Raw genomic sequence first — 18,886 nt, forward strand, 5'->3', positions numbered from 1 at the left:
ATTTACACAATAGTAATAGGGTACTCATAACAAACAGATGTTTATAGTAACCTATATACGGTAGGTTAAAAAAATGAGTGCTTACTAAACAAAGCAAATACATGGCAAAACAACCTAGGACGGAATGAAATTGTAAAAAGGCATGTCAGAGAAGTGACAACCTCTGAATAATTATCTGAGCCGGTTTTTAAAACGATTTGTTTGAAAGAACCGATTCGCCCAAACGAGTTGGACTTTCCTCCCAGACGCACATGCGCACAAAGCCTCTTCATTTGCTTTTGGTTTGAACGGCTCCACATCTGGAAATGTTGAGAGGAGAGAATCCCTCTCTTCATCTGCTGTTGCGCTTGAGACGTGGTGCCTGCGTCACTGCACTGAGGGGCGGGGCCCAACGGAGGTGTTTCCCGGCTTTATATAGATACACAGACCTTTCCATCGCAAAGCAGTGCGTCACCAGAACCCCTGGAAACTAACATGCAAGTCCAGAATAGAAAATATAACGAGTTAGACAAACTGTATTAAAATAAGATTCTTTTTTTGCGTTGTCATTTCATGCGCTTTTTTAAATAATTTGAGCTTTCAAATCATTTACACAGTGACTGGGATACACGCTTATTAGGGTAGAAGTGAGCACTTTTAGCACAGATATCTGGAGTCATCCTCATATTTGGAGATTAAACGCTGAGCGGACTCTGTCGTGCGTTTTGGGAAAGTGCGTTGAACTTGCTGTGAGTTTTGTCTACACTTCGCAAGCATGAAATCCGCAGAAGAAGGTAACGTATTCTGATTATATGCATCTACTTACTGTCTCATATTTCACTCTCATTGTCTGATTGTATTATTATCATCAACATGTCAATGCAATTATTGAACCGTCATATGAATGGATGCACGTTTTTTGTGAGTTTACCTGTCGTGAAGATAAAATAAATCTGCTATTCTGCACGAACAATAGTTAGTTTCTGGAGGAGACGGGCAGTTTTGTAACATTTATTTTTAACTTCTGTAACTCAGTGTCGTTATACTATGGCCCTCAAACTTTGTTCCCTTATATGTCTGATACTTATTAAAGTAATTTACAGCATTAAATTCAAAGCATTAAACTTAATATCAAGTATAAATAATGATGCTGTGTAACCAACACTAACGTGATATGACAGTAGGTGGGGTTGGTAACACTTTTAATGAATGATATAAAAAAATAAATAGATATAAATTTAAATAAATAGATATAAATCAATTTAAAATACCATATATATATATATATATATATATATATATATATATATATATATATATATATATATATATATATATATATAATTATAATTTTGTACACTTTATCAAATGAAATGAGTGTAGTTACTCCAAATTTACTGAAAGTTAATTCTACTCATTTGAAAAGAGTTTTAAACTCAGTGTTGAAGGTAATGAGTTAATTAAATACATTATTACTTCAACTTAAATGGAGTAAGTTCAGAATACTCGTATAGATTAGTTTTTTAACTCAAATGCTTTGTAGCAATTGGTTTCCTCAAATGGTTTGAGTTGCCTTAACTTAAGTTCTCTTCAGTAATTGGGTTTTACTGTGCTCAAATTACTTCGTTTACTCAAATGGATTAAGTTCACAGTACTCAGTAGGATTATTTTTTGAACTTAAGTTGTTTGTTGCAATCGGTTTTTCTCAAATTTAAGTTACCTTAACTTTTTTTGAGTTACCTTAACTTTTTGGGTTTTACAGTATATATATATATATATATATATATATATATATATATATATATATATATATATATATATATATATATATATATATATATATATATATATATATACACACACACACACACACACACTAAATGATATATATGCTAAATAGTGTAATAGTGCAATAATATGCTTAACATGCATATAGTATAGACAATTGTCAATTCTATGAAAATATTGTATTAACTTTTCTGAAGCAAAAGAACAATCGTCTTAAGAGTTTGCAGAATATATACAAACACACATGCTGACACATATGTGAAGCATAGAGTAACAAAACTGAGTTCAGGACTTTCAAAATGCTACAATCCTCCCCATGTATGATAACTATTGCACCCCATATGCTCAATTCTGATTGGTTGGCAGTGGTCTTAAAGCTTACCTTGTGCTACTGCCTTATAGTGTATAGTTATTGTTAATATTTATTAACTTTAAAAAAAAAAGTTTGGTCTTGTGGCATTGCAGTTATTTCTGCTTTAATTAAATGACTGAATGAGTTATTTCTTATGTACGAGAGGCTGCAGAAGGGAGTGGTAGGCGTGACGGAGATGAATAAGCAGAGACATTATTTAGATTGTGGCTTTTTGCATCCCTCTCTTTGCAGCAACTGTGCTTTTCACAAGATAACTTAGATTATAGTTCATAATGACAGCTTTACTACAACAAAAGCAGTTCTCATGTTTTCTGTGGAGAAAAAAATAGACTTAACTGGTTTTAAATGGTCTACAAGCAGGTCTTCTAACTCAACTTTATGAAAAATGCACAAACCTGCTTTAAATCCAACCAATACATTAGAATCACAAGACTTAGAGACAAGCAAACTTGCTTAGGCTTTAAGGTGATTTATTTCAGTAAAATTACTAATATACTTGTCATTTACCTCTTATTTATTTATTTTTTGAAGCTTTCAGAATCATATACTGACTGTGTACCTATGGCTTGCTTACAAAAATCTAATATGTAGTTGTTAACTTGATTCCAAAAGATATATACATTAGGGATACATTAGCATGCTATCAGTATCCAGGGTGCTTTGTTGCGCTGTGGTCACATTTTCAAGTATCCGTGTTTTTAATCGTCCTCTAAAGTAGCGAGAAATCGTTGCAAATTTTATTGCAAGCGGAGCCAGTAGTGACTGTGCGCCAGTTTGTGCTAACTTACATTAGATATATTTCCAGCAGGTTGGACTGACTGACTACAGTGAGTCACTTACCTCAACTGCATTTTTTTTCTTTCTTTTTGCAGTGATTACTCATTACAATAATAGATTTCTGTTATCAATAAAATGTCTAAATGGAACGGAAGATGCACAAACTCAAAAACTCGAGTAGGCCAGATGACGTAGTTACAATCTGTTACAAGTTTTTGGATAAGCTACAAGTGTTCGTAAATTGCTAAAGTGGTCAGTGATTCATCTTATACTCTCCAGAAAGCTCTTATTGTTATATGTTTTTTTCATGTCTTTGTCAAGATGTTTTGTGTCAGCCATGTTGTATGTCAAATCCTGTGTTATTGTCTAATGTTAATCCATACGTCAAAGCAAAATGTTTGCCCCTCTTTTCAACAAAGATTGCTTATGAGTATTGGTTTTCCGTCTGGTTTTGTCCTCAGGAAGATATTTTTAACGCTTTGTTATTTTTGGCCTGGTATTTGTGTATCAGTCACCTTGCTTCCTCTGCAGAGGTTGTGGCTTTTAACCACTAATGTTTTTGACTCACAGTTATTGCTTATAAAGAGTGGAGTGTCCTTTTATAATGCCATGTTTTCGTAAATCAAAGGCAGATCTTAAAAAAACAAATTATATATATATTAAACATGTGCATTAGGGCTGCACGATATATAGTTTGAGCATCAATATCGTAATGTGTGTATCTCCATTAGTCACATTGCAGGATTAGGTTATTTATAAAATATTAAAACATATGGATATTATTAAATATTAATATTTTAAAATTCTTTATACAATAATGACAATGTTATTTTATGTTTGATTGTTCAATTTCTGTACCTGAAGTCTATTAGACTCTCCAGAAAACCATAAAGCACTGTTTATTTAACTGTTATTTCTGCTCTCTTGTATATATATATATATATATATATATATATATATATATATATATATATATATATATATATATATATATATATATATATATATATATATATATATATGTGTGTGTGTGTGTGTGTGTGTGTCACATGTGTGTTCAGCTAGAATAAAAGCAGTTTCTATTTTTTTAAAAACATTTTAAAGTCAAAATTATTAGCCCCTTTAAGTTTTTTTTTTGACAGTCTACAGGACAAACCATCGTTATACAATAACTTGCCTAATTACTCTAACCTGCCTAGTTAACCTAATTAACCTAGTTAAACCTTTAAATGTCACTTTAAGCTGTATAAAAGTGTCTTGAAAAATATCTAGTAAAATATTATTTACGGTCATCATGACAACGATAAAATAAATCAGTTATTAGAAATGAGTTATTAAAACTATTATGTTTAGATATTAGATAATAGGGGGGCTAATAATTCTGAATTTAACTATACATCTATAATATATATATATATATATATATATATATATATATATATATATATATATATATATATATATATATATATATATATATATATATATATATATACCTGTATATATATATATATATACCTGTATATATATATATATATATATATATATATATATATATATATATATATATATATATATATATATATATATATTAGGGCTGGGCGATATGGCAAAAATGCAATCTCAATAATTATTTTCCATATTATGATAACGATATATATCATAATATATAACGATTTACAATAGATATATGATATATAATGATTTATAAATTTGCTACATCTCTAATATCGACACCCTTAGATCTATATAGAGTAAAAACGTCTAGAGTTTATCACTCTTATTGACATAAATTTTATCGCATATCGATGTAATGTCATTTATCTGCCCAGCCCTAATATAAGCACATATAATAATTATATTATAATTTATGCAAAACCACTGCATAGAAAAAGACTCTATCATCCCATCCTATCTAAATAAAGGAAATCTTTCCAAATAGAGCTGTTCAATTAAGCTGGTGAAATTATATTCATCAAATTGCAATATATATTGCAGGAAAACTAAATCAGATTTTTCATATCGTGCAGCCATAATATGTATAATTATAAAAGCTACAGTTACTATACTCACAAAGCTGCACCCTATTTGCACCTATGGTATTTGATCTCTGTAGCTTTTTTAGTTGCAATGTCTCATGAAAATGTGTTTGCACCTTACAGATGCATACTGTTACAACCAAAACACCAGCATCTCAATTCCTCTGGGCAACCCCTGCCCACCCTCGCAGTACCACAATCTCCAGACCAGCCCTTCCTTGTCGATATCCATCAGTCAGCCTTCTTCTTTCCCTCAAGATGACATGAGCTCGGTGGGCTACTTCCAAACATCCGGTCCCCGATCTAATGGAGCTCCCACATTGGAGAGTCCACGCATTGAGATTACAGCTTACGGCCAGTTCCCCGAAGATGAGGTGGAGGACAACAGTGTACCTATGACCAAGCGAGTCAACTCCATAGTGACATTAACGTTGCCGAGTGTTGATGGTTATCGTGACCCTACCTGCCTCAGTCCGGCGAGCAGCGTGTCCTCTCGTAGCTGCCATTCAGATGCCTCATCATACGAATCTGGATTCTCGTACAACTACGACAACTCTCCGCAGAACTCGCCCTGGCAGTCTCCTTGCGTCTCCCCGAAAGGTTCCTCCTCTCTGCAGTCCTGCACTCTTGGTGCTTCTCCACGCCATTCTCCATCCTGTTCTCCTAGGACCAGTATCACTGATGACAACTGGATAGGCAATCGAGGTTCCCGTCCAAATTCTCCTTGCGGCGGTAAACGAAAGTACAGCTTCAATGGTGGGCCATCACACAAGTACCATCCGTACTCGCCAAATCAATCTCCTGGGCCCTCGCCGCAAACTTCACCTCGCCTCAGTGTGACTGAGGACAGTTGGCTGCCCAATACTAATCAGTACACCAACTCTGCCATTGTTGCCGCCATCAATGCCCTCACCACAGATGGATTAACAGATCTAGCGGAGGGGATTCCTTTGAAGTCCCGCAAGACCAGTCTGGAGCACAGTGCCTCAATGAACCTAAAAGTAGAACCAGGTGGAGAGGAGACAGGAACCCTGGAGCTTTGCCAGGATGACTTCTCCTCAGCACGCCTACCCTTCAAGAAGGAGACCTACTGCAGTGGCTTTTTGGACGTGCCCCAACACCCATATTGGTCTAAGCCGAAGCCATACATCAGGTAGTATAAACATTGAAAGTTGTTTCATATTCACAGTTGAATAGTTTCTTTATCGACGTTAACAAATGCTCTTTCTCTTGTTCTCGTAGTCCATCGTTGCCTGCTCTTGATTGGCAGTTGCCTTCCAGCTCAGGGCCGTACAGCCTGCAGATTGATGTCCAACCAAAGTCTCATCACCGTGCACACTACGAGACTGAAGGCAGCAGAGGAGCCGTGAAAGCACTTGCAGGAGGTCATCCAGTGGTCCAGGTATCAGTTCACAATCTCTCACAAGCAGCATGGTCTCTCAAAAAAGGCTTTTGTACTAGATAAAATTTTTCATTTAGGAACTATCAGTGATGTAATGTACGGAATTATAGGATAGGATTTTGTTCTTTCCTCAGCCTTGTTGACACAGCACTGCAAGTAGGAGTCATAAGAGTATTTAATCTCTCCATAGCACAATTTGAACTGCATAATCCCCTACATTGCATCTCTGTTATCATAAAACCCACAACAACAAAAAAAACAAAAACACAGTTCTTATCATGGCATCCCTCATTCTCAGCTTTTTAACACTAAATGCAGTGTTCTTATTATCAAAGTGGAAGTGAAGCAGTCAGTCAAGTTTACATTATTTTATAAATTAGTTTCCACATTAATGAAAATTTAATAAGCAAACTTGATTAATGCAACCATTTTGCGGAAAGCGGCATGTTTTACTAATGCTTTTAGAGCTAGGGCGCCGCCATCTTGGAATATCACTGTGTCTGATGTCATGGGGTTGGTTCCGTTCTCGCAGTTGAACAGATACAGTGAAAGTAACGGACTGAACACGGACACTGCAAAGCCCTATGCATGAAGTTGTGGGTTCGGAGCTGGTGCAAATACAAGCATCAGATGTGTGTCTAATATATACAAAAATATGTATACTTTTTCTATTTTTCTTTTTTTTTTAATATATCTTTTGTTTGATGTGCTTTTCTCATGCTAGTGCAGCGCTGCCTGACTAGGAGACACATTCAGACTGATGCAACGATTAAAACACCTGACTTGATGCTTTTACTACATCACATCTTAGGGTGTAAAAGCACTTTTGGTCTGCATCCGGGTTTGTTTGACGTCATAATACGGTACATTTAGCTAGTGTTAACGCTGTCTTTTGAAGTCGGGTGCGCACCCATGAACCGTACCCAAGTCTGCCTGAAAGAGGTGGTCTGGGGTACTGTTTGGTGAGCGAACTCTGGTACGGTTCACTTCTGATATGAATGCAATCATATCAAATAATGGAAGTGAACCGCCAACTATACAACAAACTTTAGTTTTCATAACGTTCATTCATATGTGTATGTCTGTGTATCAACTACCTTAGCGACACGCGGGACTGACCCACTGCAAACAGTGATAATGTCTGCTTGTCTCCACCAAAAACAACTTTTGCAGACATGATGTTCTGAACGTTTTTAATATTTTTAAAAATGTTTGTATTTTTTGCTGCAGATAGATGTAAGCACCTCTCTGTATTTTGGTTTTGGTAACAAAAGCATAAGATTCAGTAAAAGCAGAATGACCGTGATATGCGTATGTCTCCATTTTGCCAATTTGCTTTTGTGGCCGTCACCTAGCAACAGTTGTACACAAAATAGCAGCTTGATGACACAAGCCTATCGGGATTCAGATTGAAGACAGTGTGAACACAAACTAGCCAAGAAGGTGGCAAAGGGAGACAATCAAACTTGGGTTCGATCCAGGCAATTGAGCCAAGTGTGAAAGCACCCTAAGACATATTCCCTTATCAAGTTGATCAACTCGATCTTTTAACATGTATGGAGGACGTAAAAACCTGCCATGTGAAAATCGCACAGATCTTACTCCCCGTTTACACTGCCAATCATATTTGACCCAATTCCAATTTTTTGCTCATATGTGACACAGACTGGATCTATTTTATGACCGTGTAAACACGAAAAAAAAAAACATGCATTCGGATATTCAGAGATCGGTTTCAGGCCTCCTTCATATGAGGAAATAAATCTGATATAAATCAGATATGTGACAATGCGACTATCATGTAAACAGGCAAATGGGATTTATTGAGGCGTTCCGTTTTGCACGTCATTATACTTGTGACAATGTGGTACTTCTCCACAGTTTAATGACATAGAAGGAGGAGCATGTGTGGAGACACGACACGGTAAACAACAACAGAGGAAACACGGAGGTGGATAGTGGTCAGTTGCCACAATTTGCTCCCACCGCACCTGAGATCTCTCTCGTACCCACAAATTCCTCTGAATGGTGGAGGACATCAAATATAAACTGTAGGCACAAGCTGTGATCACGGCCCTTTCCCTCCTCCTCCGCCTCAAAATCATTTGAAAGTTTTGTGAACTTTGCATATTTCGCAGAGCTAAAAGCCTGACAGTTTCCTCCATCGTGGCTAGACTGGCGCAGATGCTAGTACCCGCCTTTACGCATGCGTGCCGTAAATTAGGCTTTACAGTCTCCATGTTCAGTCCATTACTTCCACTGTATCTGTTCAGCTGAGGGAATGGAACCAACCCCGTGACGTCAGACGCAGTGATATTCCAAGATGGCGGCGCCCTAGCTCTAAGCTATAGTAAAAACATGCCGTTTTCTGCAAAATGGTTACATTGATCGAGTTTGTTTAATATATTTTCATTAAAGTGGAAACCAATTTACAAAATAATGTAATCTTGAGTGACTTCTTCACTTCCAATTTAAAGGGAAAATTTAAATGTTGTTTTGTTAAAAGTTCAGAAAGTTATTACAAAACTTGTCAAAGGAGTTCATGTGACTTCAGTGGTTCAATCGGAAAATTATGATGCTACGAGAATACTTCTCTGCATACATAGAACAAAAATAAGGACTTTATTCAACAGTATTCCGGTAGCTGAACCACTGAAGGCATTTGGTCTGTTTTGAGAATGTTTTTTTTGTATTTTTCTAGACTTTGAACTAGTCAAGACTGTTTCTGTCTATGGAGGACGAAAGAGCTCTCAGATTTCATATTTCAATATCTTAATTTGTCTCTGGAAGATGAACGAAAGTCTCAGCGATTTGAATTGACATGAGGGTCAATAATTAATAACACATGTTTCATTCAGTACCCTTTAATATATATACTCGACATCATGCAGCATCTTCTCCATGTGGAATATTTTCACTTAATCATTGTTTGTGTTGACACAAAGGAACTTCCTTATATTTGTTTTCTCTCAAGTCACAGTGACACACTGTGATTTAAACCCTTAGATTTTGATAGTTTTGTTTTTCTCCCAATTCGAAGTTCAGGAAGTGTGAGTGAAGTGCTTCATATATTTTACCAGGCCTCAGTGTCTTGATGTCAGTTCGACAGACATCAGTGATCCACACACCTCATTTGCTCTGGTAGCTGAGTCATGGATATTCACTCCACAAGTCGGTTGCAGACACTTCCTAATGGATAACAAAATTCCTGAAGACAGGATTCGTGGTTGAGTCTGAAAGAAATCAGTGTGGTTGGACCTGACACTTGGGGTATGCGAACCACAGACTCCGTGACTGCTTTATTTACTAAAATGGCTGTTAAAGGTGAACTCAAAGTTTCATAATACATCTGTGGCTGCTGGGTACTTCAATTCAAAATAACGAGGTGCTAATGATTGCGAACACGTGGCTCAGTGCGACTCCCGTCTGAAAAAAACAAGGTCCTCTCACTCTTGCCTATTTTTTTTAAAACTCAGATTCATTGCTGTTTCCGGCCTAGTGCACAGACTGCCTTTTGTTTAGCTGAAGGTCCTCGTACTGCACTGACATCATGTGCAACAGCATCGTGTGGAGGCGTCCAGTCTCCGCTGCACACAGTTCTGGCAGGCAAGTGAAGGGGAGTGTTCAAGAGCCTCAAACAAGCTTGGCCCAATCTGTAAACCATCAGATTAGAGAGCTGCACATGTTCTTCTTTTAGTGAATGGCACTTCCCTTCATGCTCTGTCACCAGTGCTGTCCTCTTTAGAGGTCTTTTAGGACCATTTTGGAAAGTTGTTAAAGTCCTTTTGTTTTGTTTTTTTGTTGTTGCTACTGTTACTTTAACTTCTTGTCATGAGTACAACTTGATATTATTGATACTTATGACTTGGTAAACATCTTGAATAGAACATAACAATATTAAAGAGCCCATATTATGCATTAAAAAGGGTCATATTTTGGTTTTGGGGTCTCCAACAACAGTCTAATTTGCATGCAAAGTCAAAAAACACTTTCATTGCCTTATAATATGCATTTATTTTTACCTAATTATCCCAACGACTCCCATATTACTCGTTCAGTGATTCATTTGTTCTCAAACCCCTCCTTAGCAAGATGCTAATCTGCGCTGATTGGTCCGATGACCCAGTCTGTTGCAATTGGTCGACTGTGTTCAGTGCAAGACAGAGAAAATCGCCTACCAAGGCTTATCAACAATTTTGAAGTAGTCAGAGTGCAGAGTATACGTGTGAGACCAATGCAGGAGTGCATTAAAGCAATGCAGTTAAACATCAGCATATTGCTCTATTCTTAACCATGACACACATTCAGTATTAATCCACACAGTGGTAAAAAAAAAACTATTTTGAAACTTGACCGCTGCACGTGTGTAGGAACAGCTGATGGTAGCCATAGCAATGACAAATGGCAGAGTATTGTGAGCTCACAAACGTGTTTAGATCTGTAAAGAAATTGGTACTCGGCATGTTTACAACGTGGTTTTAAACGCGATATGAGAATATAAAGAGTTAACCAGATACAAGCCGAGTGGAATGGTTAAAGGTAACAAAAAACAATTAAATATACATTTTGCAAGCTAGAGAAAACAAGGAGACAACCATTGCACTTAATCGCACTTAAGTTACACTTACACTTGTGAAACTGAGGAAGAAACTGGTCAATGAGTGAACTGTGTACTGAAGTCCCATACATTAATAGTCTTTTCTGATCCTTCCTTTAACAAACGGCTGACGAATCCCACGTTGTAAGCATGTACGTTCCTGAAGCACTCGTCAGAAAAATGATGTTAACACAGCACAAGGCTGGGGCTATAACACTGAGGTATTTTTGCAAAAATAAACTTCAACCACTGACTCTTCACACCCTCATCTTTGGGAAAACTTTCCCTCACACTTCAGAGCACAGAGTCTTCGCTACAGGATTCAATCTGGATCGGCTACAGTGTTTGTCTTCTTTCTACAGTGTTTGCGGGTGGGGGTTTCAATTTTCTCGGGTCTGCCTGCGCAACAATTGGGCAGGGCTTGAGTTCCGTATTGACGTCATGCAGACATGGCTAAAGACTTGTTACCCTGACGATTAATTTGAACCACTCTAAGTCGACTCTTTTATAGATGAATCAATAGTTTTAAACATGGCGCACTTTCAGATTTAAGCCTTAGCTGGATATTTCACTTCACTTAGAGCTGTGTTACACACTGCATGGAAGCTCATTTTCAAAAAACCATAATAAGGGCTCTTTAACTGTAATATTAACTCTTTAACTGTTAAAAGCTATTCGTTACTAGTTAATTATTTAAAGTTATTAGCAACTAATAAAGCTATGGTAACCAATAACCTAACTTTTCTGGTTTTGACTGTAATACAATAATGTGCACCTTTTGTAAAGCTGCTTTAAAAAAACAAAGATTTTTGTGATACAAATAAACTTGAGAACTTGAAATGCAGCAGTAACAATACTGCATTTAAAATTATTAAGAAATATCATGAAAATATATATCATATAGACAATAATTTAAATGTTCATTGGTACAAAACTTTTGGAGATTACTGTAATATTGCTGAGAAAAAAAGTCTCTTGAATTATTCATGGTCTGCTGAAAGTCATTTTTGGTTAAATGTTATAGGCTGGGTGGCCTGGTGGCGCAATGGGTAACGCTGGGTAGTTTGAGCCTCGGGTGGGTCAGTTGGCATTTCTGGAGTTTACATGTTCTCCCCATGTTTTCTGGGGTTTCCTCCGGGTGCTCCAGTTTCCCCCACAGTCCAAAGAAAAATTGTCCGTAGTGTATGTGTGTGAAGGAGAGTGTATGGGTGTATTCCAGCAATGGGTTGCAGCTGGAAAGGCATCCGCTGCGTAAAAAATATGATGGATAAGCTGGCGGTTCATTCATACTCTGTTCATAATATATTGCAGAACACTTCTAGTGTTATTAAGGGTAATATTAGGATCAGTTTGGGAGCTGTGGGTAGGTTTTAGAGTTGGTCAATGTGTAAGGGATGGTAAAGAGTATAATTCTAAATGTTATTACTGAAATTAATTGCATGTATTTTATCATAGTGTAAGTACAATTAATGTAAAAACATGTATTTACATTACAAAATATATTATTACACAATAAGTACAGTACATTGTAGTGAAATATTCATTTAAATGTAAATACATATTAGTTAAGTCCACTTATATATATGTGTTCCCACTTTGCTTTTAATACTCTTCATGTTTAGACTGACTTTGGAGGGGCTCAAGTCTTAATTCTTGTGTAAGACTCCCCAAATCCCTAATTTGTGCCCAGATCTTGATAAATTATCCTCATTTCTCAGTATTTGAAGCCCCTACTGCTTCTGTTCCTATAACTGCGTGAGTCACTATCCACTAAGAATTAGTCTTAGATCCCCCTCTCCCCTCCTTCTGTCTCTCCACTTGGGGTTTGGTGGTTTCTGGTGGTAAGGATTTTTGTACCCAGAGCCCCGTCTCTCTCCCCCTGCTCGGGTTCCTGGTGGTCTCTGCCAGGTTTTTTTTCTTTCTATCCTGGATGCAGTTTGACCACATGCGCCATCGGATTGATGGTAGACGTGAGTGTGTAGCCTCTGAAGTAAGCCTGCCGCACCACAGCTATGTACTTCCACGTCTGCGCTTCAGTCTCTCGGGAAGTTAACTTCTCAAAGAACAGCTCTGTCAACAAAAATCACCGCCGTAGCTGGAAGAAGTGACGAAATCCCTAAATATAGGTTGGTTTGTTAGAGCAGTGCTTCCATATTTATAATATTGAGATTATGAATTAAGATTGAGAGGTTTCATCTCGTAGGCCTTGTGTGATGATCTTTATTTCTTTCTTTTTTTTTCATCGAGGAGCTATTGATTTTGTTATTCACTATTACTTATTTTCTCACATGTAAATTTTTAAGGTTACCCTCAATAGTACTGTTAATGATAAACTTTGTAATCCCACCCTAACTAAGTAATTAAGTAATTAAGTAATGTGATTTTACATTTTTTAATAAATTAAAACAAATATCAGGCTCAATAATCACAATAATCTAAAAAAACTGGCCTTTTTTGGCATATATAATATAATATAATATAGACGATGCAGTGGCGCAGTAGGTAGTGCTGTCGCCTCACATCAAGAAGGTCGCTGGGTTGCTGGTTTGAGCCTTGGCTTAGTTGGTGTTTTTGTGTGGAGTTTGCATGTTCTCTCTGCGTTCGCGTGGGTTTCCTCTGGGTGCTCCGGTTTCCCCTACAGTCCACAGGTGAATTGGGTAGGCTAAATTATCCGTAGTGTACGTGTGTGTGGATGTTTCCCAGATATGGGTTGCGGCTGGAAGGGCATCCGCTGTGTAAAAAACGTGCTGGATAAGTTGGCGGTTCATTCCGTTGTGGCGACCCCGTATTAATAAAGGGACTAAGCCGACAAGAAAATGAATGAATAATATAATATAATATAATATAATATAATGTAATATAATTCCTTTCCTTCACATCTGCTGCTGATGTCAGAACAGCAGAGACCGTTGCTACTTCATCAACGTCACTTTAGAGCCAGTATTTGAATGATTCTCTAGTATAATATCTAAAGTGATGACAAAACAGGTAATTTTGCTGACATTTTAAGATTATAAGGCTAAACGGCATGAAATGGCATCAGTCTAATGTTACAGAGATTTACCAGTATTTATTTGTTGCAATCAGGAGGTCACAATAATTATCCCCGAAAAAGTCAAAGCAGCACCAACACTTCCAGATTACTGTTTTGTTTGCGATAAGGAAAAGCGCTAAACACATGTAGGCATTTCTTCTTTCTTTCTGTTGGCAGTAGCTAAACTAGTCGGCAGTAACAAAAATAGGAGACACATTAAAAACAAGCAGATGGCCAACAAAAAACTCAGGGTTATACAAAGAGTGGGCAACACATAATACATCTATTATGTGATATGTGAGTCCCATCTCACACACAATACACTACAATTATAGGGTATAAATGCAGCAATGCAGCATACAAATGAGAGTGATATACTCGGAAAGTCACTTACCTGTTTAATAATGATTTGATCAGCTGTAGATAGAAATTACGCAGTTTCTCTTGTTTCTTACTGTCTCTCAGAAATTAAAAACATTTAAAATTGGCACTATCCTTATAAATAAATTACATAGTGACAATCGAAACAACTACATTCTCGACTAAACAAGGCCTCAAAAGTACATTATGTTGTCCAACAGCAGCAATATTTGTCAAACTGTAGAGTGTCCTCTGCTTGTTGCTGTATGGGGTGGAGTAATGCACAAGGGAAAAGGGTGAAGAGGCGGTACGAGTGCTACTATTTGCAGAATATCGCACAGCTATCAGCCAATCAGATTTGAGAACCAGACAGAACTGTTGTATATAATATAATATAATATAATATAATATAATATAATATAATATAATATAATATAATATAATATAATATAATTATATATAACTATATATAATTATATATAATTATATATAATTATATATAATATAATATAATGCACTTTAAGTAACAAACATTAAAAAGTAATAGTTATATTCTTATATACATAGTTTTCCTTTGATTTTGGTAGCAAATGTAGCCAGAGATGTATATGTGTGTGTATTATGTTTTTACATAAATTTACTTTGAGTTGGGAATGTTATTTTCATTTGACAAAAATAAGATCTTATCTTATATCTATGAATCACATGAATCTCCTAATGCGCAATACAAACTTACCATCACTGTGAATGAGCCCAAAGGGAAAAACAGTTGGTCTTGCTCAATATCACACCAGACATAGCCTTTTCCAGTAAGAATTTGCTCACTGGATCTGGCCAGTAACTATCAAAGCAACCCACGTTGTAGATCTTCCTTTTTTTTCTTTCTTAGGCCGTTTCCCTGATCACAGATGTGCCATGGAGGTTTAGAGTTTGAGTGGGTGAAAACTGACCCACAGCACCAGGAGGTGTGGACAAACGCCTCTGAACTCTGTGCCATTGGGGGGAAAGAGTCTTGGCATTCCTCTAGTGGGTGATAATGTAGTGTAGTGAAGGGGAGTTGGATCTCTCGGGCCTCTGTCTTTCTGGCCTGTGCACTCCCTGCTGCCTGAATAAACACAAATGCCAGGCTGGAGCATATCTCCTTAAATAAATATACAATAGTGGTGCAGAACTTTCACCACAGATGCTGACCACCCTCCGTGAGGAGCTCCATACATCAGCTGTGTATTACATACTGTAGTTGCTTTTATTCGTCTGCTGAGTTTAAATTATGTTATTAAATTATTATTTTTTTCAAAGACAATATTATAAGCTCCCTTAAGAAATATATATATATATATATATATATATATATATATATATATATATATATATATATATATATATGTTTTTCTTGATCAGCGACAGTTTAAATCATTGTTGTCCAATTATTGCCTAATTAACCCAATATTACTCAGTTAATCCTTTAGATTTCACTTTAACCTGAGTACTAATATCTTGCAAAATAACTAGTAAAATATTATGTATTGTCATCAACAGCAAATACAAAATAAATGAGTTATTAAAAATTATTATGTATAAAAATAAGTTGAAAAACAGAATCGTCATTAAAAAGCACAAAATTTTTGTAACATAATTAATTATTTTTGGTCACACTATATTTTGATGGTCTGTTTGTTGAATTTAAGTTACATTGCATCTACATGCCAACTAATTCTCATTAGGTTATAAGTAGACTGTTGGGGTTAGGGTTAGGGTAAGTTGACATGTACTTGCAAAGTTTCTCATAGTCAGTTAAATGTCTGTTTAATGTCTGTATTAAGAGATATTAAGCAGACAATACTAATTCTCAAATGGACCATCAAAATAAAGTGTTACCTTATTTTTTTATACATTTTTGAAAAAAAAAGGCTAATAATTTTGGATCTCTTTTGATGATTTTGAAAGGAATCACTGTTGCTCATCCAATTTATTTGATTAAAAATATAGTAAAACTATAATATTTATAGTTTATATTAAATATTTTTAGACTGTTCATTACATTTCAAAATGTAATTCATTTCTGTGATGGCAAAGCTGAATTACTCCAATCTTCAATGTCACTTTGTCTTTTGTCAATCAACTCTTAAATGCATTTATGTTTCATTCATTCATTTTTATTTTCGGCTTAAGGCTGATTTATACTTCTGCGTCAAGCGCACGCGTATGCTACGGCGCGGCCTACGCGTGGACGCATAGCCCTCGCCTTGGCCGTCGGCGTCGCTGACGCGCACCTCTCAAAAAATGTCACTACACGTCGCAACGACACGTAGCGCAAGCTCTGTGATTGGTCGGCTTGGTAGAGCTGAGGAGTGTGGAGTCCCGTGAAGGAGCTCTGGATGGAAAGTTTTGTTTTGTGTTTACCTTATGGTTAAAGTTGTTGCACGTCCGCTGGTTCCTGCCTCAAAATGAGCGAGTTTGAACCACTTGTACATGTCTTGTATATGTTTTGCGCAGAGGATGCCCTTCCAGCTGCAACCCATCACTGGGAAACACCCATACACACTCATTCACACACATACACTACGGACAATTTTAGCTTACCCAATTCACCTGTACCACATGTCTTTGGACTGTGGGGGAAACCGGAGCACCTGGAGGAAACACACGTGAACACAAGGAGAACATGCAAACTCCACACAGAAATGCCAACTGACCCAGCCGAGGCTCGAACCAGCAACCTTCTTGCTGTCTTGCACTACCTACTGCGCCACCGCATCGCCCGCATTTATGTTTCAATCATTATTACATATTCGGGTCTTTGGCCCAGATCTACATATCTAACAAAGATGTCTTTCTGATTGCTTCTACTGATATTTTAATAAAAATGACATAAAATGACGTTTTGTGTTACCTTTTGGTATTTACAAAAGTTCAGTTTGAACGGAGGATTTAATAATCTTCACTTAAAGTTTTCACTTTCCTAGTACATTCAGCATCTAGCTTATATTTACGCTATGAACCATCTTCTCAAAACTATTGTTTCCAACATCCACAATATTTTGGTTACTGACAGCTTATTTACTAGCTCAATATTACATACTGTACATCGGGTTGATGGTGATCCTTCTGGTGTTTGGAATAGGATTACCTAGAAAGTTAAAGACTCATTTAAAAATATATAGTTTGATTACAATGTGCCTTATAATAATAGTGTCAAGGACATTTTGAATTCAGGTTCACTGAAGACCCAAGGTATGTGTTTAAAGGGTAAATAAGCTGATGTGCTGCTCAGTGTTTTTTGAAACCCACTATACTCCAAAAAGTTAAGGTAACTCAAACCATTTGAGGAAACCAATTGCAACAAACCATTTAAGTTCAAGAACTAATCCTAATGAGTACTGTGAACTTAATCCATTTGAGTAAATGAAGCAATTTGAGCACAGTAAAACCCAATAAATGAAGAGAACTCAAACCAACTGAGTACTGTAAAACCAAACCTGTTATGGCAACTCAAACCGTTTGAGGAAACTGATTTCTTCAATCCATTTGAGTTAAAAAATTAAGTTAAAAAAAATTACTGTGAACTATGTAACAATGTATTTAATTAACTCATTACTAGGCCCACACGGAAATCTGTGCGTGCTGAAATCCACAGATTTCTGCAGATTTTTAGCCCATCATTGAGTCTATTTATTTACTTGTGTAAATGTGTGTAAATTTATATTAATTTAGTTTTTAAATATATTTCAGTAATAATATTGACTAATATGAAAATGTTCATTAAATGTATTCACAATACAGTTTGTAAAGTGATATTTTCTGTCTTTTAGTAGATATATTATATGATAGGCTTGTTTTGTTTACCAAATAGGTAGATCTAGATGGATTTGCATTGAAAACATTAAATAAAAGTTAAAAAGCTATTATTTTTATGTCATATATTAAGTTTTAATTACTTAATATAATTGGTACTCCCAAAGTAATTTGTACAAAAATTCAGATATACAGATTTTTACAAAATTCTCTGCAGAAATAGCAAAAAATTCCTGCAGATTCTGTCTGACCCTACTCATTACCTTCAACACTGAGTTCAAAACTCTTTTCAAATGAGTAGAATTAACTTTCGGTAAATTTTGAGATAACTACACTCATTTTATTTGATAAAGTTGACTGTTGGGTTTTACAGTGTCACTTTAATACGTTGCTGCTAAATGCAAATATTAATTTATTTTGAAAATAAAAAAGGAAATCAAAGTCATACTGAGCAATTAGTCAGACCAACAGTAGAACAAAACCAAAATGCAAGTTCTATGAAACATAAAGGGTTTGTTTACCCAAAAATTGAAAATCTGATATTAACGATTCACCCTCATGTCATTCCCATTCCCATGAGATCTTTGTTCATCTGCGGAACACAAATGAAGATATTTTAGATGAAATCTGAGAGCTCTCTGACCATCCATAGACATCAATGCCCCTGAGATGATGAAGTCCAGATAAGGAACCAAACAACATTGTCAAAACATTCTATGTGACTTCAATTGTTCAACTGTAT

At 36.2% G+C, this 18,886-nt stretch overlaps 1 protein-coding gene across 1 annotated transcript in view; it reads left to right on the forward strand.

Annotated features, from left to right (window-relative positions):
• The first annotated feature begins 443 nt into the window (after window positions 1–443).
• Window positions 444–18,886, forward strand: part of nfatc1 (nuclear factor of activated T cells 1) — a 92,671-nt gene continuing 74,228 nt past the window's right edge. Inside the window, exons 1-3 of the mRNA XM_056479531.1 lie at window positions 444–773; window positions 5,080–6,109; window positions 6,199–6,358. Of these exons, the coding sequence (XP_056335506.1) occupies window positions 755–773; window positions 5,080–6,109; window positions 6,199–6,358 (1,209 nt within the window). The 5' untranslated portion in view covers window positions 444–754. The remainder of the gene's footprint in view (window positions 774–5,079; window positions 6,110–6,198; window positions 6,359–18,886) is intronic.

The sequence above is a fragment of the Danio aesculapii genome, chromosome 19 (assembly GCF_903798145.1).
Source record: "Danio aesculapii chromosome 19, fDanAes4.1, whole genome shotgun sequence".
Classification (NCBI taxonomy): Eukaryota; Metazoa; Chordata; class Actinopteri; order Cypriniformes; family Danionidae; genus Danio; species Danio aesculapii.